Raw genomic sequence first — 23948 nt, 5'->3', positions numbered from 1 at the left:
GCGGCGCACCTGGTAGGGCTAGGAGATGGGGACCCCGACCCCGCCAGCGCAGGGGTGGGGCAGGTCCTTGGTTGGTCCACTTGGGGAGCCATGGAGGGGCGGGGCCTCGGGGTGCACAAACGGGCACGTGGGACCCCGTCCAGAAAGGAGGCTGTGGTCCCACCCACAGAGATGCTCTGGCCCCGCCCACAGAGGACTAGGTTAGGTCCCGCCCACAGAGATGTTCTGGCTCCGCCCACAGAGGAGGCCCTGGCCCCTCCCTCAGAGGAGGAGGTTAAGCCCCGCCCACGGAGGAGGAGCTCTGGCCCTGCTAAGACTCGGGCTCCGCCCACAGGTGATTGGCCCCACCCACAGCGAGGAGGCTGGGGCTTGTCCGCAGAGTAGGGGCCCTGGCTCCGCCCACAGAAGAGGAGGTTCCGCCAAATCCACAGAAGCGGCCCAGCTCCACCCACAGAGGATTCCCCGGCCCCGCCCACGCAGTACGGAGTCTCCGGGAGGCCTGGCCCCGCCCACAGAGAGGAGGGTGGTGTCCTTGCCTATTGCCCCGCCCACGGAGGGAGTGGCGGAATATCCGCGCTGGTGGCCAGGAAACCCACAGCAGGAGTCTGAGCCCAGGGCGGGGGCGGAGCCTCAGCCAGCCGCGCACGTGACCCGGGCGGGGGCGTGGCCTCTCGAGCATCGGCGGCCGCACTGAGGTGGCGCGGCAAAGGGCCGGTCCGGGGCGCCGCTCCGCCGCCCGCTCCCCCTCCGCCGGCCGCCGTCGGGTCTCCGCGCCATGGCCCGGCCGGGCGCCGTGTCGCTGCGCAGCCTAGGCGGCGGGGACGACGGCGAGCGCGGGCTGCTGGCGGGCGCGGGCACGGGCGCGCTGGAGCGGGCGGCGAGGCGGCGCTTCGGGCCGGGCCGGCCGGCGCTCGTGTGGGCGGCGGTGGGGCTGGCGGCGCTGGGCGGCTTTCTGCTGGGCTATGACACGGGCGTGGTGGCGGGCGCGCTGCTGGCGCTGCGGCGACGCCTGCAGTTGTCGGCGCTGTGGCAGGAGCTGCTGGTGGCGGGCGCGGCGGGCGCGGCGGCGGGCGCGGCGCTGGTGGGGGGCGCCCTGCATGGGCGGCTGGGACGCCGCGGGGCCGTGCTGCTGTCCAGCGGGCTCTGCGCCGCCGGCTCCGTGCTGCTGGCCGCCGCCGGGGACCGCGCCGCCCTGCTGGCCGGCCGCCTGGTGGTGGGGCTGGGCGTCGGTGAGTGCGGGCCTGGGGGTGCTGGGCGGGGTTGGGGGGGGGTCGGTGAGTGGGGGACCCATGGGGGCTGGGAGGCGGGGCATCGGTGAGTGGACGCCGGGGGTCCCTGAGGGACCAGGGGGTGGGTATCCGTGAGTAGGGGACGGGGGGGCGGTGGTTCTGGGCGTCGGTGAGTATGGGGCTGGGCAACTTGGGCACGAAGGGGTTTGAGGGGACCCCGAGGGGGCTGGGCATCGGTGAATGTGGGGTTCTGGGGTCTGGGCATTGGTGAGTGGGGGGTCTGGAGGGAACTTGGGGGTGGCTGGTCATCAGTAAATGGGGGGCACTACCTGCCATCTGAGGGGGGCTGGAGAGTGGGCACTGCCGGCCATCCTGGGGGCTGGAGAGAGAGGGCACTGCCTGCCATCTGGGGGACTGGAGAGGGAACTGCTTGCCATCCAGGGGGCTGGAGAGAGAGAGCACTGCCTGCCATCCTGGGGGCTGGAGAGAGAGGGCACTGCCTGCCATCTGGGGGGCTGGAGAGAGGGCACTGCCAGCCATCCGGGGGTGGCTGGAGAGAGAGGGCACTACCTGCCATCTGGGGGGCTGGAGAGGGAACTGCTTGCCATCCAGGGGGCTGGAGAGAGAGAGCACTGCCTGCCATCTTGGTGGCTGGAGAAAGAGGGCACTGCCTGCCATCCGGGGGGCTGGAGAGAGAGAGCACTGCCTGCCATCTTGGTGGCTGGAGAAAGAGGGCACTGCCTGCCATCCGGGGGGCTAGAGAGAGGGCACTGCCTGCCAGCTGGGGGGGGGGGCTGGAGAGGGCACTGCCTGCCGTCTGGGGGTGGCTGGAGAGAGAGGGCACTGCTTACCATCTGGGGGGCTGGAGAGGCCCCTGCCTACCACATGGGGCTGGAGAGAGGGCACTGCCCACCATCAGGGGGTGCTGGAGAGAGGGTACTGCCTGCCATTTGGTTGGCTGGAGAGAGAGGGCACTGCCTACCACGTGGGGGGCTGGAGAGAGGGCACTGCCTGCCATCCGGGGGTGGCTGTAGAGAGAGGGCACTGCCTGCCATCTGGGGGGGGCTGGAGAGAGGGCACTGCCAGCCATCCGGGGGTGGCTGGAGAGAAAGAGGGCACTGCCTGCCATCTGGGGGGCTGGAGAGAGAGGAGACTGCCTGCCATCTGGGGGGCTGGAGAGGGCACTGCCTGCCATCTGGGGGGCTGGAATGGGCACTCCCTGCCATCCAGGGGGCTATAGAGAGGGCACTGCCTGCCATCTGGGGGGTTGGAGAGGGAACTGCTTGCCATCCAGGGGGCTAGAGAGAGAGGGCACTGCCCACCATTGGGGGGTGCTGGAGAGAGGGCACTGCCTGCCATCTGGTTGGCTGGAGAGAGAGGGCACTCCCTACCATATGGGGGGCTGGAGAGAGGGCACTGCCTGCCATCTTGGGGAGGCTGGAGAGGGCACTGCCTGCCCGCTGGGGGGCTAGAGAGAGAGGACACTGCCTGTCATCTGGGGGGGGGGCTGGAGAGAGAGGGCACTGACAGAGCGAGCACTGTCTGCCTTGTGAGGGACTGGAGAGGGCACTGCCTACCATCTGGGGGGTATGGAGGAAGGGGGCACTGTCTGCCATCTGGGGAGGTTGCAGAGAGTTGGCACTGCCTACCATATGGGGAGGTTGGAGAGAGCGGGCACTGCATGCCATCTGTGGGGGTGCTGGAGAGACAAGGCACTGCCTGCCATCTGGCGGGGGTGCTGGAGAGAGGACCGCATCTCTGGAGGAGTGGACACTTGAGCCCCCTGGTCTCCTGAGGCCCCCATGGTTGCTAAGTGGGGTTTTCTGGTGGGAGCTTGGTCTGTCTTCCCACCCTGGTTGCGTGTAAGCTTCCCATCTGCACTGGTGCCACCTGACAGGACAGAATGCTGTGCTGTAAGCAGACTGACTGCCTCCTGGTCCCCACCTGCAAGGGGAAAGTTTTTTCATGTGGTGAAGCAGGGCTGCAGCTGTCTCTGTCTTTCTCCATCTCTATCTCTCCCTTCCTCTTGATTTCTGGCTGTCTCTATAAAATAAAGATGATAATGAAATTTTTCAAAATAAAAAATAAATGTAATATGACAAACTGGAAGGAATCAAGGACCAGGTGGGGCCTGCTTGGGCAGCCAGGAGGCTAGGGCAGAGGAAGGCAGCAGTACCAGGGAGGATGAGCCAGGGCTGGGTTGCACAGTGGACATGTCTGGTCTGTGACAGTGCTGCCCCCGGGACCTGGTGTGCCCTGTCCTGGCCACCCACTTCACTGAAGCACAGTGACTTACATAGTGGAGATTGTTGCATGGTCACAGACAGGCTTTGAAATAGGCTCCCTGAGTATCATACCACCGTTTGAGTTAGCATGTGTGCAAAGCTTATAATTATCCTTGCTCCTTGCCATGCAATCCAGCCCCAGCTCATCCTCCCTTCTGATACTGCTGGGTCAGGAACCTACTAAAAGACAGATTTCCGAGTCTACAAAGCCCTGGATGTGAGGTGTTTTTTTTTTTTTTTCCAGGAACACTAAATCAATTTGGTTTGTTTTCTATACTACATGTGGGTTAGTTTCCTGCTAGTCTTAAGTACTTAGATTTTTATCTTGATAGCTAATAAATGTTAATGACTAATAAAATGTGACCTCTGATGTCTTTTGAGGACAAGTTTATTAGTAGTGACCACTTCTTCCCACAGACTTACCCACAGTGACTGCAGAATTCGTAGAAAAGCTTGTTCATCTTCATTTTTTAGGGTCATAGCTGGTAGGAGGCACTTCTTGAGATGGTGGAAAGAAACACTGTAGAAAGAAGCTACCACCTGTAGGGTATCCCTTCAAGTTAGGTCTCTTCTTTAAAAGCTGTGTATTACCAGAATGGTTAGAGGTCATCTACGGGATTTGGCTTGTAGTATTTTGATGAAATCATCTATTTGTGCAACACATGGTAGTCAAGTTTCCATAACTGACTTTGCTGTATTGGGTTGATGGAAAAGTCATAATGCCTTTTTTTGGCATATGAAAACATTCGTGACTTTTCTGACAAACTAGTATTTGGAGTAGGACTTCAATAGAGAAAAAAACCCTATCCTGGAGGTGTTCATTCCCTGGAACAGAAAATCCATCAGTAAGTAGGTCTTGTTTCTCTAAGCAGGCAGTTGAGAGGGCAAGTGAGGGTGAATTGAGTGCAAGAAGGAGGTGGTAGTGTACACTAGGAGGGGTGGTTAAGCTGTGGTTTGCAGGGTGAATTCAGCAGATGTAGAGGGCAAAGAATTAAGAATTACTTGGTTTCTGAACATGTTCCAGATGCCCTGGTCTGACCGTACATTTGCCATCTCCTATAATTGTGAAATACGGGAGACATAGGACCCCTTTGTTGGCTATGAAGTCAGCATTTTAAAAAGCAGAACTTAAGAAAAAAAGGGGGGAGGGAACCAGGCATACCTGGTGAAGTGCTCACATTACTGTGCTCAAGGACCAGAGTTCAAGCCCCTGCACCTCAGCTGCAGGGGGAAAGCTTCACAAGTGGTGAAGCAGGGCTACAGGTCTCTCTCCCTCTCAATCTCTCAATTTCTCTGTCTCTATCCAATAATAAATAAAATAAAAATGGAAGGAAGAAAGAGAAAACATAACTCAGTTTTCTGCCTGCTCTGTTGCTGTCTGGGTCTTTAAAGGTAGAATTAACAACAGCTGTTCAGGCACAGGAAGTCAGCAATGTCTGAGCATAGTGCCTGAAGGGTGGTCTGGAAAGGGTTTATTTGGCCCTATCCATGCAAGGCCAGTCACTGGTGGGTTTTAGTTGTCAGTGTGGTCAGATTCTGGGGCTGGTAAAATAGCTCACATTGGTAGTCTGCTGCTTTGCCTTGTGCACAGCCGAGCTTGGAGCCCAGGCGCCCTGCACTCAAGGAAGAAGCTTTGGTGCTGGGGTTTCTCACACTCTGTTTATTCATCTCTAGATTAAATATCCTTTGAATCTGGTTTCTCATTCTGCTTTGAAATTCTTTTATTACTATTACTTCTTTATTGGGGGATTAATGGTTTACAGTTGATAGCAAAACACAGTAGTTTGTACATGTATAACATTTTCCAGTTTTGCATATAACAATTCGGCCCCCACTAGGTCCTCCTGTGCCATCATGTTCCAGGACCTGAACCCTCCCCTCTGCTTTGAAATTCTTACTGTCAAAGAAAGGTTAAATTAGTTTTAGTGATACGTTCTAATACAGTATTTGATACAACATATTGTCATTTCAGCATGTAGTTAAAAATAATGAGGGAATTTGCATTTAAAAAATTTTTAAAAAATCTTACTGTCTATGAGTGACAGCACTAGAGACCGTCTGCTCAGATGCAGAGTGCGTGACCATGGGTTGGTAGGCAGGGGAAGCGAATAGAGGGCAGAGGCACGCAGCTGAGTGTGGCCGTTCCATTGTTAAAAAGAGAGTTTCCAGGCAAAAGACAGGAGCATAGGAAGTGAAGGCTGGTTGTGTTTGTCCAAGGCTTTTGCTTGCTTCACAAGCAAAGGTAGGGCAGAGTCAGCTCACAGGGTACCTGTTAGGATGGGAATTTCTTTGGGTTCTTCGTTTTCTTGAGTTCTCAGAGCTGACTTTCCCCATTGTTCCTGACCTGTCACCTTGTCACCCATGCTGTGTCAGCTCGAGGATTCCAGTTCCAAATAGGACTGAGACCGGTGACCCCAGAAGCTGCTCTTGGTGCAGGATGCCGTTACTGGTGCCCCTTTATATCCACTCAGGCTTCGCAGGTGTTGGTTTGCAGACTCTGACTGTAAGCAGAGCTCTTAGACAAAGGTCAGGTACATGGCAGAAGGCAGATGAACTGCTTGGTTTGCTCCACTTGGCTGTGTGACCTTGCCTCCCCTATGCTCCCCCCGGGTCTCCGTTTCTCTGCCCGCAAGACCAATGTTCTGGTGGCTTTGTGGGAGGAGTTCAGTGAGCCGAATCTTGTCACAGTGCCCACTGCCAGAAGTTGTAGCTCCTAATGTCAGCTAAGCATCTCAGACATCACCCAACACCACTCTGCAACCAAGGGTGTGTAACATTTGTCCTAACTACTAACAGGTTAGGACTCATGGCTGTCAGTCTGTGACGTGGTCACAGCCACCTGTGATACGGTGGCAGAAGGCATGTGGTGGGGATGGTGTGGATGCCGACTGTCTCAGGTCCTATAGATCTTGTACCTGACTGTCTGAAGATGGCAAGACTGGTACACTCCCCCAGATAGACAAAGTATCAGTGCTTGAGTCCTTTGTCATGCCTTTTTAAAACAAATTTGTGGAAGATTGTTATAAAATATCTCATATTCACTTCTGTCCTCTACTACACAATTTTTCAGTGGAGTGTTAGGAACTTACTCTTTCATTTTACTGTTCACGGTTGATGAGTGTGTTACAGTGTTGAGATTTAAGTGTCCTATTACATATTAATCTGAGCCTTATCTGCAGATTTAAATTTATAAACACCCCACCTGCAGGGGAGTCACTTCACAGGCAGTTGAAGCAGGTCTGCAGGTGTCTATCTTTCCTCTTCTCTGTCTTCCCCTCCTCTCTCCATTTCTCTCTGTCCTATCCAACAACGACAACAACAATAATAACTACAACAATAAAACAACAAGGGCAACAAAAGGGAATAAATAAAGTAAATATTTAAAAAATTAAATTTATAAACAGGTTTGATCCTTTACCTCCAGATCTTATACTTTTTTTTTTCTCCTCCAGGGTTATTGCTGAGGCTCGGTACCTGCACTACAAATCCACTGCTCCTGGAAGCTTTATTTCCCCTCTCTGTTGTCCTTATTGTTTTTTTTTTTTTGTTGTTGTTGTTATTGTTATTATTGCTGTTGTTGTTGTTGGATAGGACAAAGATTAATCAAGAGAGGAGGGGAAGACAGAGAGGGGGAAAGACAGACACCTGCAGACCTGCTTCACCGCCTGTGAAGCGACCCCCCAGCAGGTGGGGAGCCAGGGGTTCAAACTTGCCGGTCCTTGTACAATCTTACACTTTTTAATTTTTCCTAGAACACTGCTCAGCTCTGGCATATGGTGGTGCAGGGAATTGAACCTGGGACTTTGGAGCCTCAAGCATGAGAATCTCTTTGCCTAACCATTATGCTATCTACTCCTGCTTTTTTTTTTTTTTTTTAAAAATAGATTTTATTTATTCATGAGAAATGATAGGAGAGAGAAAGAATCAGACATCACTCTGGTACATGTGCTGCTGGGGATTGAACTGAGGACCTCATGCTTGAGAGTCCAATGCCGTATCCACTGCGCCACCTACTCCTGCTTTTCTTAAACCTTTTTGTAATCAATATGAGCAATAGAAGAACAGGGATCCATTTGCTCATAATTTTCTGTTCATCTTTCATGGCTGTGTTATCATGTTCTTTGATAAAGAAAGTTGTACAGTACGTTTTAATCAAATGCTGCAAAGAGCATGGAGTTCAGCAATATTAATTTTCCCTCTAAAGCTCTTTTTATCTGTGGAAGTCTCTAATCTTCTGGGGTGGAGCGTCTGCTTCTATGTACTATAGTGCTTAGTGCAAAACCAGTCAAAATGCGGTAGTCCCTAACACAAAACCCACTCTCCTGTGTCTGGGTGCACTTGTGCACCAAGAATATGACTGCATGGCTGGGAGTTAGCAGATCATAGGAGTAAGGAGAGACCAGCCGCAAATGACTGAGATGAAGCCTGGACCTGGCTTTCTGATCCAGACCAGGGCTTCACTTTCTGTGCTGTGAAGGCTGGGTGCCCTCATGTTGATATTTCCTGGGTTGGTGTTTAATGCTCCAAGCCCATAAACTACCCCATGAGGTCCTTCAGGAGACTAGCATTGAGGGAACCATCACAGAGGTAAGGGTTAGCCAGCTAGCAGATAACCACCCCAGATCAACAATGCATGTTATGTGTGTTGTTAGAAAATAAGAGAGATGACTGAAGCACAATTAAAACTCCAGTAGTAGATCCAACTATAAGAGTTTTGTATTAAACACATGAGACAAGACAATGGAGGAATTACTATTATGTATCTGAGTGAAAACAATGTCAGTGGCAGTTAGAGCTCATTCTCAATATAGTGGCTTAGGAGTCTGAAGTTAAAATAGTGGACTGGTTGAAATCAGTGATGGGTCACCACATTTTAATGTTGAGAGCCATCAGTGGTTTCTTTTCTTAAATCTTTAATTGTATTTTTTTATTATTGGATAGACACAGAGAGAAATTGAGAGAGAGAGACACCTGAAGCCCAGCTTCACCTCTTGTGACGCTTCCCCCCTACAGGTGGGGACCAGGGGCTTGAACCCGGGTCCTTGCTCACTGTAATGTGTGCGCTTAACCAGATGCACCACCACCTAGCCCCTAGAGATTTTTAGAGTAATATAGGGCACATTGGGAAATATTATCTGCACATGTGTGGAGATGGCACATGCAGGCTCATAGTGGAAGGACACAAAAGAACAACTTGTGCATGAGGGACATGCAGCCTGTGACTCAAGGAGATAGAGCACCTAGCTTGAGTGGCAGGCAGGTAGCCAGGGGAGGGCATGGCTTTGGCGTCCAATGGTGGCCCTTAGGTGCAGGCCCACAAGAGAGGCCAAAAAGTGGAAGCTGCTTGTGTGGTCACTGCCCACAGCTGTCCACATAGTGCTGACTGCACAGCTGGGCAGAGGCTGGGCTGTGATGGTGCCATCTGGCAGATGGTCTTTGCTGTTCCCTGTCCAGCTATGAAACTTGACCTGGAATTCATGTTTTTGTCTTGAAACACGCATGCCTAAGAAACTTCGGCAGAGATTCCTTTCCTCTCACTTTATGGAATAATGTTTTTAAGAAAAGTTGACAAAATGTTCCATAGGACCCTAACCTAGGAAAGTTGAATGGGTATATCTACCACCAATTTTTAAAAAATATTTTGTTTACTTTAATGAGACAGAGATACTAGACCCCTGCTGAGCCCTGGGCTGATGGTGTTGCTAAGGTCGGAACCTGGGGCCTTAGCTTCAGGCAGGAGAATCCTTTTGCAGAACCCCTGTGCTGTCTTTCCAGTCCTATTATAAAAACTTTTGTTACTGTTCTCGTTATTTTTTCCAGAGCCATGCTGAGTTCTGGCTGATGGTGGTACTGGGGACTGAACCTGGGGCCTCAGAGCCTCAGCAGGAGAGTCTTTTGTAGACTTCTGTGTTGTCTCCTCAGCCCCTTCCCCTGAGTTTTGACTCACTGCATGAGTCAGTCAGCAAGCCCTCGTCTGTGTGACGTGAGTTATCTTCTATATCCTGGAAGACAGTCTTGTTCATTGTCTCTCTGAACAGAAGCAGCAGTCCCTCTCCCTGGATTCCTTCAGGTTGCTGCCCTCACCCTCCCAGAGGCCTGCTCATCCTCAGGTGAAGCCTGTGTCCTGGTCAAGCCCCCTTGGTCCCTGTCAGAGTCACCAGCCCATCTGTTCCCCTCAGCTTCATTGTTGGGTCCCATCCACTCCAGGCATGTTTATTTTTGACATATTTTTTAATTTATATTTTTGGTCTCAGCCAGGGCTTCACTACTTTAGGCCAAAATTAGAGACATGGAGAGAGGGAAAAGTGCCACAGTCCTGAAGTGCCCTCCGTGCCCTGGAGGTTAGGCCTAGACTTGGGCTGACCTCTTACATAACGGTCCTCCTGCTTTCCACGCTCTTCCCACATACACTCTCCCTTCTTCCCATGTTCTCTGCCAAGCTCACATACCCTCCTTGCTCCTAACGGGTTTCAGTTCCCACACGTGACCTGCCCAGGGCCTCTGACGCAGCATCAGCCAGTGGAGTGTCCCTGGGACTTCTGTCTCCTACCCTGGGTCTTGAACTCCAGACTCTTGGAACTGACCTGGGGTCCAGGAGACATCCTCTCTGTCCACATCTGTTCTCTCTCTCTTTCTCCCTCTCCCTCTCCTCTCCTTTTTCTCTCTGTCCCCTTCTTTCTCTCCCCTTCTCCCTTACCCCCTTCTCTCTCTCTCCCTATTTCCTTCTCTCTTCCTCCCCTTCTTTGTCTCTCTCCCCTTCCCTCTATCTTCTCTCACCCCTCCCCTTCTTTCCCCTCTCTTCCCTCCTTCCCCTCTCCTCATTGCCATCTCTCTCTATACATATGTATGTATAATATATGTCATATGTACATATATATTCCCCTCTCTCAGTGGATGTAGCAGGTGCATCTCTGGCCTGTATGTTGATTCCTCTCCCCCTTTCTTATGGGTCTCCTTGCAGAGCGCTGCCCTATCACCACTGCTGCACACCCTGCTGCTCAGACACTAGTCCCTGGCATCCCTGTTGCCTCTGGGCCTGGTGTCCCTGCCAGCTGGGCCCCGACTCTGGCTTCTCACTGTCTGTGGGTCTCCTCATCACCTCCCCTGCTCTGCCTACCCACCTTCCTCTATCTGCTGTTCACTGGACTGTTTCTGGAGGGCACTTCTGCTCCCCTTTCTGCACATGCATGGTCCTGGGGGCACAGACTACCTTTTGTGTGACCCAGGGATGGGGAGCCACACCGGAGCTCAGATACCCCTCCCTGCCACCACCCACCCATTCTGCACCCTCTTCCCACTCTTCCCTTCCTAATGGCCGAGATCTCTCTGGACCTTGGCAGGGCCTTCTCTGCTGGGGCAGTGTCCCCAGGGTCATGACCACTCACTCATCATTGTGTTTCTTTAGGTTCTTGCACAGGGAGGTGGTGAGGGGATGGTGAGGAGGGGACCCCTCAGGGGGGGCTCTCTCAGTCCCAGGCATGATGCCTGCTTGCTGGCTACTGTGGTGCTGCAGCCCGGCCCAGCCTAGCTGGTATGGAGGGGACAGCGCCGGGCCCTCCCCACACAGCTTCTCTGCCCCATCTTGGTACAGGCCCTGGCCAAGTCACTGCTCAGCCTCTAATTAGTACTCAAGGGACAGATGACACAAAACAGTATGACCTGGTGAGTGATTTTTGACTGACACTGGATTGTGCACCAGGATGTCAGGATGTGGGGGGCGGGGTAATTAAATGTTCTCTGCAGTTGCTTCTGACTCAAGTCTGCCATCTCCAGCTTTCAAAGTAGTTGAGGAAAAGTAGGTGCTATTTTTAAGTTCACTGAAGACATTGGGAGTGTTGCACTGTTCTCAGACCTGGGGCTACATTCATCTGTCTGCACCAGTTGTGCAAGCGCCAGCAGGAGGGAGGTTGGTGTGTTTGAAACAAAGAGCCCTTCTGGCTATGTCCAACAGAGAAATCTGCCAGGTCAAGTAGAGCCACTGACTGTTCAGAGTGCTCTTTCTGTGCAGACGCTAAGTCCACTGAGCCCTCTGTCATGGCCTCAGTGCAGCAGCTGTTCTGGGACTTCTGGTTTCCAGTGAAGTGCCTACTCGCTACTTCCTGCCTTATTCTATTTATTTGTTTTTAATATTTATTTATGCATTCCCTTTTGTTGCCCTTATTGTTTTATTGTTGTCGTTGTTGGATAGGACAGAGAGAAATGGAGAGTGGAGGGGAAGACAGAGGGGGAAAGATAGACACCTGCTTCACTGCTTATGAAGCGACTCCCCTGCAGGTGGGGGTCCTTGTGCTTTGCGCCACCTGCGCTTAACCCACTGCGCTACCGCCCAACTCCCCCTTATTTTTTAGAAGTCCACAGACTTGATGGGATTTGTTTTGTTTTGTTTTGTCTTTTGCTGAATTTGCCCTCTTTATTGAGAGGATTTATGGTTTACAGTCAACAGTAAAATGTAATCATTTGTCCATGTGTAACATTTCTCAGTTTTTCACATAACACTCTAACCCACCTTTTAGGTCCTTCTCCACCATCATGTTCCATGTTCTAGTATCTGAATACCCCCTCACCCCCAGAGTCCTTGACTGGTGCAATACACCAGGGAATTTTTTTAGATTATATGGAGTCTGTGTCTCCATTGGGACCAAGTAAGCATCTTTGTTGTACTGAGTGTTCTAATACATGAATGCGGTCTATCTCTCAGCATTGAGATAGTCCTTCACGTGCAAAAAGGAAGTCTGAGCACTGTCCTCTGCCTCTCGTCCTGAAGCACTGGTGACAGAAATGTCCCTGGACTGCAGTGCTGGCTGGGAAGTGCACCTTTGCTGCTGGGGGTGGGGCTGTGGCTCAGCCCTGCCTGGAGAGAGTGAGACTGAGCTGGGCCTTGTTACAGCAAAGCCTTTAAGGTGCCAGGGGAGGGGAAGCTGTGCCAGAAGCCACATAGTGTGTCCTGTGCTGGAAGCCACTTAGCTGCTGGGCGGGGGAGAAGGCAGCACCGGTGCTGACTGGAGTGAGCCAGGCCCTGTGAGTAGTTCTTAGCCGCCACTGTGTCTTGCAAGGGGTTGGGAGATGCTCACAGACAAAGAATGTGTGAGGTGTGTTTGGGGCAGCTGTTCTGAGGGCCCGCTGGTCTCCAGTCATACGTGTACTTGGTGTCTGCTTTTCTTGAGCCAGAGCAGAGTGTGTGAGTGCTGGCAAGGGCACCAGAACATGGAACCTCCCACCTGGAGCACCCACATGCCCAGATTATACACACACTCCTCTCAGCTAGTGGGCAAAGTCGGGGAGGCTGGTGAAGCCAGAAGGCCGTCGCCGGTAAGTCTTCCTCCAAGGACAGGGCTGACCCCCAGCAGATGTTCATCCGCTCTCCTGTGTCCTCACTCTAGCTGTGGCTCTCTGATAGGCCTTCCCATCTTTTATTTCAAAGTATCATGGCTACAAAGTACATGTCATGAACTTGGGGAAAACAATTCCTGTTTTTGCAGTTAAAGCAGAGTGAGCAGACACTTGGCCTTGCTTATTATCAGACACATAGCAGTGAGCTGTGGTGACCTGGCCATGAAGCCTGTGGAGAATAAGCTGTGTTATTTGTGGATTGTAGGAAAAGCACCTTTTCCACTGCCATTTTCCTTGGCTGAGGCTGTACTCCATGTGGCAGCTGGAGATTGTCATACGCCCTTGAGGAAAGGTGTTAGCAGAGCCTGGTGCAGTGCTACTGGTGTGTGGGTGGCTGACATGGCTTTAGCCACTCTGTGAAGCTTGAAGGCTGGGCCATTGTCTTTGCTGTGGGCAAACAGGAAATGATTAGTGGAGATCTTTGCTGTCAAGATAGACATCATACTTCTCTATGAGTCTATACCTCTCTGAGCATTGTACAACAAAGTAGGGATTTGAGGGCAGTCACCATCCAGGCTAGAATGTGCAGGCATTGCTACCAAGTGCTGGAGCAGAAAAAGTCCAGTTGAAACGACAAGGCAGGAAACTGTCACGCAGCTCAGAACATGTGGGCCTTAGACATAGCGGGGAGCTTGGCGGGTGGCTGAGTGGCCAGTGAGGTCTCTGCAGCAAGGCTCCCCAGCACAAGCAGATTCTCTCCCCAGACCCATCTTCCTGTGCACACAGTTCCTGTGTCCTAGCAGGCCATATCCTGGTGATTCAGAGCCCAGTGGCTCTGTTGGGATGCACAGTCCTTCTTGTCCTTTAGTTTGATTACCCCTAGCTGACATTAGAGCTAAGTGTGACAGAGTTCCATTTGCGTCTGCTGACTCCACTGTCTTGAACACAGTGCATTGGCTTCTACCAGCTCTGCTCATTCGGTGTGGGACTTCTTCTTCTAGCATTTGCCCTTCTTCCATAGCCAGTCAACAGCATCAGGTTGAGCCTGATGTAAAGTTTCGAGACCTCCTTTGAATCTGGAGAGGTGGCAGTCGTTGACTATGTGGGTCATAGTCTGTCTGTAGCCACAGGGGCAGTTCGGGTCGTCTCTGGCTCCCCAGCGATGGAACATAGCGGCGCACCGGCCATGGCCTGTTCGATAGCGATTGAGGAGAGCCCAATCATAACGTGCTAGGTCAAAGCCGGGTTGACGCTTGCAGGGGTCTGTGATGAGGTGTTTGTTCTTTACCTCAGCTGACTGCCAGCTCTGTTTCCAAGAGTCTGGAACAGAGAAGTTCAGTGTAGGCATAGGGGACCAGATTGGGTGACGAGACGTCAAGCGTTGGACAGGGTGGTCGAAGATATCCGCGTATATTGGCAGGTCCGGTCGAGCGTAGACGTGGGAAATGAACTTAGATGATGCCGCATCCCGACGAATATCTGGCGGGGCGATGTTGCTAAGAACTGGCAGCCATGGAACCGGGGTGGAACGGATGGTTCCAGAAATTGTCCTCATGGAGGAATATAATTTGGAATCGACCAAGTGGACATGGGGGCTACGGAACCATACTGGGGCACAGTATTGTGGGACTAAAGCACAGTGCTTCTGCTGCTGTGCAAGCACTTAGCAACCCAAACACGACTTCAGGAAGTTTCTGCTGTCTACTGGCTCACCTGCCTTCTCTCCCCACCAAGGACTTCTTTACCATCATTTCTGTTCCTCCTTTTTCCATCTGTGCCACTAGGGTACCTCATTCTTCTCTTTGAACACTGAGTGATACAGTGCCAGGGCTCCCCATACCTCACAGGCAGTTCCCTCACCCAGACCTCTCCCCACAGACCACAGCTCAGGTCCAGTTTCTTCTGTATGTTCAGTGTATTCTCAGTGCAGTCCCATTGCTGACACCAAGTCAGCTGTGGATAGAAAGTGTGGAGTGGGCATGACCACATATGAGTTGGCCATCACTGATTGTCTGGGTCATGGCTGTGGCGCTGAGGCCTCTGAATCCCAAGTTCTGTCCCTTGAGATTATTTTCTGAAATGTATGTCTACAATTGTGCCAGGCCAGTATTGGGGCCTGGACCTAGTGAGAAGCTTTGGAGTCTATGGAAGTGATGACTTTGGATGCTGAAACATCATAGTCGTGTTTTAGCCCTTAGAAAACATAAAGCAGGGAGCAGGGTGGTGGTGCACCTGGTTGAGTGCACATGTTAAAATGCACAAGGACCTGGGTTCAAGCCCTTGGTTCCCACCTGCAGGGGGAAAGCTTCACAAGTGGTGAAGCAGTGCTGTAGGTGTCTCTCTGTCTCTCTCTACATAGATCCTTTTTTCTCAACTTCTCACTACCTCTATAAATAAAGATTAAAAAAAAGAAAACATAAAGCACACACGTCCTGAACTTACTTCTGGACAGGGACCTAGCTCAGCCATTTCGAGGACCAACTTTAGCAGGCCCAAGGCTCCAGAAGCCCCAGGTTCAACCCCAAACACCACCTCACCAGAACTAAGTAGTGCTCTGGTTCTCTTTTCTCTCATTCTTCATCATAATAAATAATAAACAGCTCTTTGAAAAAATTGTTAGCTGACGTATTTTCCTGTGTAGGACTTCTGTGACACTAGCAAAGTGATGCCTAGAAATGGGCATCCCTCACAAGTCTCACCTGAAGTCGTGGGCAGACCTTTATTTAGAGTGGGAGGCTCAGGCACCAGGAGATAGTTCACCTGGTTGAGGGCACATGCTCTGTCCAGATCTCAGCACAACGTGGGTGCATCATGGGTGGCACCCAAAGAGGCTCTGTGGATATTGGAACTGTGCTGTACTATCTCTCTCTGTCTGTCTTTCTCTCTCACCTATTTTTGTCTGAAATAAGACCAGTACATTGACTTGGGAATAGTGGAATCGCAGATGTATAAGTCCCCGGGAGCTAGAAATCTAGGGAGGGACTGGGTGCAGGGGTGTTGTGACCATCAGGGTCTGCACAGGCCTTACCCCTGCTGCCTCCCACAGGCATTGCATCCATGACCGTGCCCGTGTACATCGCAGAAGTGTCCCCTCCAGACCTGCGGGGCCGGCTTGTCACCGTCAACACCCTCTTCATCACCGGGGGACAGTTCTTCGCCAGTGTTGTGGACGGAGCTTTCAGCTATCTCCAGAAGGATGGATGGAGGTCAGCACACAGTTCTTGGACTTTTTACTAAATCATGGTTTGAGGGGATTGGGAGGAAAGTCCAGAAATGATTGGGAAAAGACAGTTTGGCCTCAGGTAGCACAAAGCACAAGGACCGATGTAAGGATCCAGGTTCGAGCCCCGGCTCCCCACCTGCAAGGGAGTCGCTTCACAAGCGGTGAAGCAGGTCTGCAGGTGTCTATCTTTCTCTCCCTTTCTCTGTCTTCCCCTCCTCTCTCCATTTCTCTCTGTCCTATCCACCAACGACAACAATAATAGCTACAACAATAAAACAACAAGGGCAACAAAAGGGAATAAATAAATTAAAAAAGACAGTTTGGCCTGTGGAATCACCAGGACAAGTAAACTAATGGGAGGCATTTTGGCATCACTGGAAGTGGAGAAGCTGTTATTTGTTTTAATGACAGACAAAGAAGCTGCCATCAAAAGTTGATATCCACAGGACTTTAGCATTCAGGTGACATTTGGCCCAGTGTTGATGGAGGACTTTGGGCAGATGTGGTGGGCAGCAAATGATCCTCTTGGGATTTGGAGCCATACAAATGAACCATTTTGGGGGCTGGGCAGTGGTGCTCCTGGTTAAGCGCACATATTATCAAGTGCAGGGACCCGGGTTTGAGCCCTTGCACTCCACCTGCAGCTGGGAAGCTTCACAAGTGGTGAATTAGGTCTGCAGGTGTCTCTCTGTCTTTCTCCCTCTCTCTCCCCTCCCCTCTCAATTTCTTTCTGTCATATCTAATTAATAATTTTTTTAAAAAGGCCACTGGGAGCAGTGGATTTGTAGTGCCAGCACCCAGCCCCAGCGACAACCCATATGGCAAGAAAAAAAGAAAAGGAAGAAGAAAGAAATGAACAATTTTCTGCTCAATAACTGGAATGTGTGTTTTCCTGAGAAAAGAAATGTGGTGAGGACCTGGAGAGAAAGGAAGAAAGGGGGAGGGGAAATTTGGATGTAGTAATAGTGTCATAAGTGGCTTAGAGGAGAAGAGAGCACTGAACCTGCAAGAAAAAGGGGACAATTATGTACAAATGTAGACAGGTAGTTGTAGAGATGACAGTTAACCCATGTCTGCAACCTTAGGAGAACCGTGGTGGTTTCCACTGGAGGGATTGGGGATTCAGAACTCTGGTGGTGGGAATTCTGTGGAATTATACCCCTACTGACTGGTAATTTTGCAAATCAGCATTAAATAACTAATAAAATGAAAAATAAATAAATATGGTGGTGGGAAGATTGCCAATGGGGCTTGGACATTGCTGTTTTCTAGCTCTGGTATTGTCTGTACAAGAAAGGAATTCAGGCCTCCTAGTGAAGAGGGGCTGATGGTTTTTAAAACATTAATGAAGCTTAGGACGTTACAGGGGGCCAGGCAGGGACACCTGGCTGAGCACACACATTACAATGCACAAGGCCCTGGGTTTGTTTCTCCCCACCTGGAGGAGGAAAGCTTCATATGAAGCAGGGCTTGATGAAGCAGGGCTGCAGGTGTCTCTCTCTTTCTCTCTCTCCCTCTCTATTCCCTCCTTCCCTCTCAATTTCTCTGTCTCACCCAATAAATAATAAGTAATGCATGTATTTTAAAATTTATTTATAAAATAAAAATATTAACAAGACCATAGGACAAGAGGGGTACAACTCCACACAATTTCCACCACTCCCTCCCTTGAAAGCTTCCCTATTCTTTGTTTCTCTTGTAACCAGAGCACTATTATAGCTCTTGTCTATGATGGTACACAGGATTTTTTTTTTTTTTTACCAGAGCACTGCTCAGCTCTGGTTTGTGGTGGGGTGGAGGAATTGAACCTGGGACTTTGGAGCCTCAGGCATGAGAGTCTCTTTGCATAACCATTATGCAATATACCACTGCCCTGAAAGCTTCCCTATTCTTTATCCCTCTGGGAGTATGGACAAAAGATCTTTATGAGGTGCAGAAGCTGGGAGGTCTGGCTTCTGTAGTTGCTTCTCTGCTGGACATGGGTGTTGGCAGGTGGATCCACATCCCCAGCCTGTTTCTATCTTTCCCTAGTGGGGCAGGGCTCTGGGGAGGTGGGGCTCCAGCACATATTGGTGAAGTCAGTCTGCCCAGGGAAGTTGGGTTGGCATCATGGTAGCATCTGCAACCTGGTAAGAGTACTTTAAAAAAAAAAATCTTACAGTAGAACCTGTGAAAGTGTGCAGCTCAGTACTCAGTGTACTTGCAGAGCCGTGTGACTCTTTCCACAAGCCCATCTAGAATGTTGTTCTCACTTCAGAAAGAGAAGTGCAACTTTCCCTGCCCCCCAGCCTCCAGCCCCCATGCACCTGCAGTCCCTCCCTCCCCAGTTTATGGCCAGGCTTATCCTGGAATCTGAGCTTCCCTCTGGAGTCCATGTGCTTCCTCACACAGCATGTTTTCAAGGCTCAGCCCTGTCTCCTCTGTTCATTAGCTCCCTGCACTCAGATTAGGAGACACTTGGAATGCGATGAATACTCAGGAGAGTTACTCAGCTGAGTCGAGTGGATTGGGCTCCAGGGCAGGGAGTCCTCATCAAAGCAAAATGGTACTGACAGTACACTGAAACACAGACTAACCAGTTTATGCCAGGAGCATGGACTTTATGGACGGCTGAAAATTATTAGCCTTCTTGTCCTATTGAGCTTAAGTGTCAGAGAAGGAAAATGAGTTTTGACCCCTTGAAAATGTTCATCTCTCAAAGTCAAGTCCCTCTCCCACACAGACTGGCTCTCAAGTGACTGTCTTTGTACTTACACATCTGCATTGTCTGAGTTATTCTGAGAGTGCAGACACACAGAGGGGGCAAGTTCTTCTCTTTTGGACTGACTGCTCATTTTATTCCCAAGCTTCTCCTTGTCAAGTGCAGGCCACGGGAGCACACCTCCTTCCCTACATACAGCCATGGTTCAGTGAGTGAGCACAGTGCTGCACAAGGTTGAGGTGACAGCTGTCAAATGAGAAGCCCCACACGAGATCTTACTGGTATCTCTGTAGTATCTTGCAGACAGTGTTAGGATTTCCTGAGCTTGAGGTGCTGGTAAGATTCCTGTCACTGGCAGAAGCTGGGCAGGCAGGCAGCTTGGAGGCTGGTGACGGTACCCGAGGATCTGTCTGTATTCCCTACTCTATGCTGGGCTTGAGGTTTGAACTCACTACTCTGTGCTGACTTTCTCAGATAGAAAGAGAGAAACAGAGGCATAGGGGAAGACAACCAGCATACTTCTCCCAGTGTGGTGGGGGCTGGGTCCCTAGGTCCTATCCATGGCACAGTGGGCATCCTCTCAGGAGAGCTCTCTGCTGGCCTGAGGCTTGAGCTTGTGTCTCAGCTCTGTGGGCAGGGCATGTTATAGTCTGAGTTAGAGCAGCACCAGGCGAAGCCCAGTTCTGATAGAATACCTGCATTGTTGGGTGAATTCAGGGAGCATACTTTTGGGGCTGTTTCCAGAAGGCAGATGTGTGGAGGGTTGCTTTTGGCAACTTTAGTCTGCATGGACATCACACAGACCCCCAGAATGCACTGTGTGGGACCTACTACATTGCCTTTGTACTTGGTCCTGGAGGCAGAGAGATGTGTCTCTCATATCTGGCAAGAGACTTTGCCAATACATTGAGTGAATGTACTGCTTCACAACAGGAAGCCTGAACTAAGTCTTTTGTGAGTGAGGCAGAGGGGGTTCTGGGTGAAAGGTAGTGTAGTCTCTTTGGCCACAGTGAGGACTGAGAGACACAGAGCAGGCCTTGGTTGCCAGCTCATGGTGGTGGTGGAGTGGGAAGGTAGGTCTTCTATGAATAACACTTCCATCTGTTACACTCTCTTTAACTGTATATTGTGTTTGGATCTATTTATTGAAAGTATCAGAAAATAATTTTTAAAAATCAAGATTACTTTGGGATGAAAAATGTGTGAGCCTCTCTCCCACATATTATTTATGGTTTTCAAAACAGTGTCAATGCTTTTCAGAGTAATATATAACAGAGGATCTTATTTCTAGAGAAATGAGTGTTCTTTTTTTAAAAAATGTTTTTATATTTATCTATTTTCCCTTTTGTTGCCCTTGTTGTAGTTATTATTGTTGTTGTAATTGATGCCATCATTATTAGATAGGACAGAGAGAAATGGGGAGTGGGAGGGAAGACAGAGAGGAAAAGAGAAAGATAAATGCCTGCAGACCTGCTTTACTGCCTGTGGAGTGACTCCCCTGCAGGTGGGGAGCCAGGGCTTGAACCAGGATCCTTAAGCTGGTCCTTGAGCTTCACGCCACATGCGCTTAACCCGCTGCGCTACTACTCGACTTCCGGGAAGAGTTCTTATAATGTATGTACATGTTGATATATCAGTGTTTGACTCTACAAAACACAAACCTAGAGGCAGCCTTTGTCTGAAAAAACAAAATTAAGTACACAATGACACTTTAGGAGAGGTGGACTTGGTTAACAGCCTATAGGTTTAGTAGCCATAATTTGGAGGGTGCTGGGACAGCAATTGCAGGGACATCAGCAAAAGGGTGATCACAGAGGAGGACCGGGGCTGTAGTTCCCACCAGTGCAGTGTGGGCAGACGCAAGATCCTCCATGCCAAGAAGGCAGCAATGACATGGAAACGCTGAGATGTGACTTCCTCCTGAGGGGAGAAGCATGCTGAAGATTGGAACCTACCACTTGAGGGGGCAGACCCACCCCTCCCCTCCCCCAGAGGCGCAAGATGATCAAGCTGGGGGGGGGGTGTGCCTAGGACCCCAGCTGAGACAGAGCCGACCAGACATCTGCAGAAGCTCACCTCCCAAATCCAGCATCCACACTCTCCAGAGCCTGCATGGCATAACCTCCACAGCACTCAGGAAACAACCAAAACCATCACATGGGCAAACAGACAGAAAATGAATGTGTGTGTGTGTGTGTGTGTATGTGTACATACTGACACACCGAAAGAGCAGCTGTCCAGGAGATGTGAGGGTGAAGGGCTTTCCTGCCCCCTTGTATCTCCTTTCCTTTCTTGGATGTCTCACGGTTAGTTGTGCAGGTCTTTCACAACACGGAATTCAACTGTCACTTGAGAATGAAGAGCTAGTCATTCAGAAATTAAGGGGGCTGGGTGGTGGTGCACCAGATCAAGCACACATAGTACTAAGTGCAAGGATCCAGGTTCAAGCCCCCCTGCTCCCCACCTACAGGGGGATGCCTCACAAGCAGGTAAGCAGGTGTCTCCCTTAAAATTTTTTTTTAATATTTATTCCCTTTTGTTGCCCTTGTTTTATTGTTGTAGTTATTATTGATGTCATTGTTGTTGGATAGGACAGAGAAAAATGGAAAGAGGAGAGGGGGAAGAGATGGGGAGAGAAAGAGACACTTGCAGACCTGCTTCAACACCTGTGAAGTGACTCCCCTGCAGGTGGGGAGCTGGGGTCTTGAACCGAGATCCTTACACTGGTCCTTGTGCTTTGCGCCACGTGTGCTTAAACCGCTGCACTACCGCCTAACTCCCTCTTTCCCCCTTTCTATCTCCCCCTTCTTCTCTTGATGTCCCTCTGTCCAATAAAATGTGGGGGGGAAAAAAAAAGGAAAAAACCACCAGAAGCAGTGGCACTGAGCCCCAGTAGTAACTCTGAAGGCAAAAAAATTAAACAGTACAAAATAATACATAGTTTAGCTAAAAGAAAGCTTCAGAATGCTTGAAGAGAAGCAAGCAGCAGTGAGCAGCTGGTGACTGCACATTTCACAAATGCTTGATGCTGCAGATCTCGAAAAGCACAGTTTCCCAAACTGCCACAGATAAAATGCCAAATCTCAGCAGTGTGTTATGTAAATGGCGTCTTCACAAGCAGCTTGCTGCCTGCACTGCACTGCAGGCCCCAGGCACAGCTGACCTCCATGCTGAATTCCGTAAAACATTCATGGAAGGAACAGTTCTGGGTTTAAGCAGAAGCACCAGGAAGCAGAGGCGAAGGAATGTGTCTGACTGGCTGTTGGAGGCCAGAGTCATTATTTTTTCCCGTTTCTTTTTTTATATAAATAATTAAAAATATTCATTATTTCATTCAACATTTAAACAATAGTTATGGTTAAACTTTGAGATAAGTAATTTTATTAGTGATTTAAGAACGATTAATAAGATTGTAGGATAACAGGTACAATTCTTTTTTTTTTTTTTTTTACCAGAGCACTGCTGAGCTCTGGCTTATGGTGGTGGTGTGGTGGATTGAACCTGAGACTTGAAAACCTCAGGCATGAAAGTCTCTTTGCATAACCATTATGCTATACCCCCACTACAGGTACAATTCTATGTAATTCCCACCACAGAGTTCCCTGTCCCATCCCCTCCATTGAAAGCTTCCCTATTCTCTATCCCTCTGGGAGAAGTCAGACCTTCCACCTTCTGTATCCCATAAAGAATTTTGGTCCATACTCCTAGAGTCACTATAAAATGACTCGTGTGGTAAGAAAATTCTAGATACAGGTTGAAACTATAACAAACATGGTCACATTGAACCCAGAAGTATAACAAAAGCGTGACCAAGTCAGCTTTCCCAGCAAAATCTCGTGAGTTTGGCAGGGGCAGTTGGTGCAGAGAGCCACCACCTTGACGTCATTCACAGAAGGAAGTCCCAGCTGGTCCTCTCAAACATGGAGAGCAGATTTAGCAAGATGATGTGCATTTGTGATAGAACCTGTCAGCAAGCTAAAGCAGGACTTGGGGAACTCAGTTTGCACAGACCCTGCTGCCTGCTTGCTCCCCTCGCAACACAGGAGAAGATCACAGACAGTCCATCCTGGCAAATCGACTGACTGATAACTCCAGAACTTCCACACCAAAACAGAGTGCTTAGAATCAGCCAAAACATCTTGCAGATGCTGGCCAGTCCCTGTGAGTCTGACTCTCCTGAAGCTGCAGCAATCAGAAGCCTCATAGAGATGGACACATCAGCGATAGAGGGACAATGTGGGTGGGTCTGATGCTGAAGGGCATAGGCTCCTGCCTTCTACATGAGAAGGGAACCATATGGAAGTTTCCTAAAGTGCCTGGAACACTCCACTGTGGGACTCTTAGCATGTGCAGATGTCACCTACAAAACCCTTCTCCATCTGGCTCCCTCCTCCTTCTGGTGGTCATTTTCTTCCCTCATGTCCCTTTGCAGCGCTGGCCTGTGAGTAAATGTTTCTGCTAAGATGCCTCTCTGGCTGCCTCTGCTGAAATGACTATTCTTTCTGCTTGTTGGGCTACCCTGGAATCTTTGACTACTAAGCTCTAAGCTCCTTGAAGCCAGGGAGGCCTGTTCCCAAACCCAGAGCTCTGCACATGGAAGGTTCTTGGAGTTAAAGGGCAGGGGAGAGGGCATGCATGTATTCAATAGCAGGGGCCCATTGTTTTCAGCACAAGCACTGTAAGCTGTGGGCAAGTCACCTGTTTCCATGAAAAAAATACCTCATTTAGTCAAGAATTCTACATCTTAGGTTGCTTCTTCCATAGTCCCAGCATTCTGAGAAATGTGGACAAGCCACCCAAAGACCTATGGGGGCCTGCCTCCAGCTCTAGAGAAAGGTTTCACTGAGTCCACCACTGGGAAACAGAGGAATCATTGTGTGTTTTTTTTTCTGGGGGTGGGGGTGCTCATGGTTACAGGTGGGCTTACTCTCATTCCTCCACTAGGTCCTGTGCGTACTCGTTCGGAGCCATAGCTTCTCAGGTGTGTGTCATCAGGCTGAAGCCCCTTCTCCCTTGTCCTGTGGTAGAGATAAACTAACTCACCTGTGCCTCTGTGTGGCAGTGCTTTCTTACTGTAATTTATTTTCTTTTGAAATGGAATTGTCAGTTCAGAAACTTCTATCTGAAGACTTAATCAGCCACTCATGAACATTATGTCTACTTCCCAACTCTGGCTCATT

The 23948-nt window shown here is 50.3% G+C and overlaps 1 protein-coding gene across 2 annotated transcripts in view; it reads left to right on the top strand.

The window, feature by feature from the left end:
• Window positions 1-670: 670 nt before the first annotated feature.
• The window catches only part of SLC2A13 (solute carrier family 2 member 13), a 47571-nt gene continuing 24293 nt past the window's right edge, over window positions 671-23948 (top strand). The window contains exons 1-2 of one of the 2 annotated variants that reach the window (XM_060194675.1): window positions 671-1229; window positions 15891-16050. In XM_060194675.1, coding sequence (XP_060050658.1) covers window positions 776-1229; window positions 15891-16050 — 614 coding nt within the window. In that variant the 5' untranslated portion in view covers window positions 671-775. The remainder of the gene's footprint in view (window positions 1230-15890; window positions 16051-23948) is intronic. The other variant, XM_060194674.1, reaches the window with a different exon arrangement.

The sequence above is a fragment of the Erinaceus europaeus genome, chromosome 7, assembly GCF_950295315.1.
Source record: "Erinaceus europaeus chromosome 7, mEriEur2.1, whole genome shotgun sequence".
Lineage (NCBI taxonomy): Eukaryota > Metazoa > Chordata > Mammalia > Eulipotyphla > Erinaceidae > Erinaceus > Erinaceus europaeus.
The sequence above is the reverse complement of the archived record's forward strand: the minus strand, read 5'-3'. Positions and strand labels throughout refer to the sequence as shown.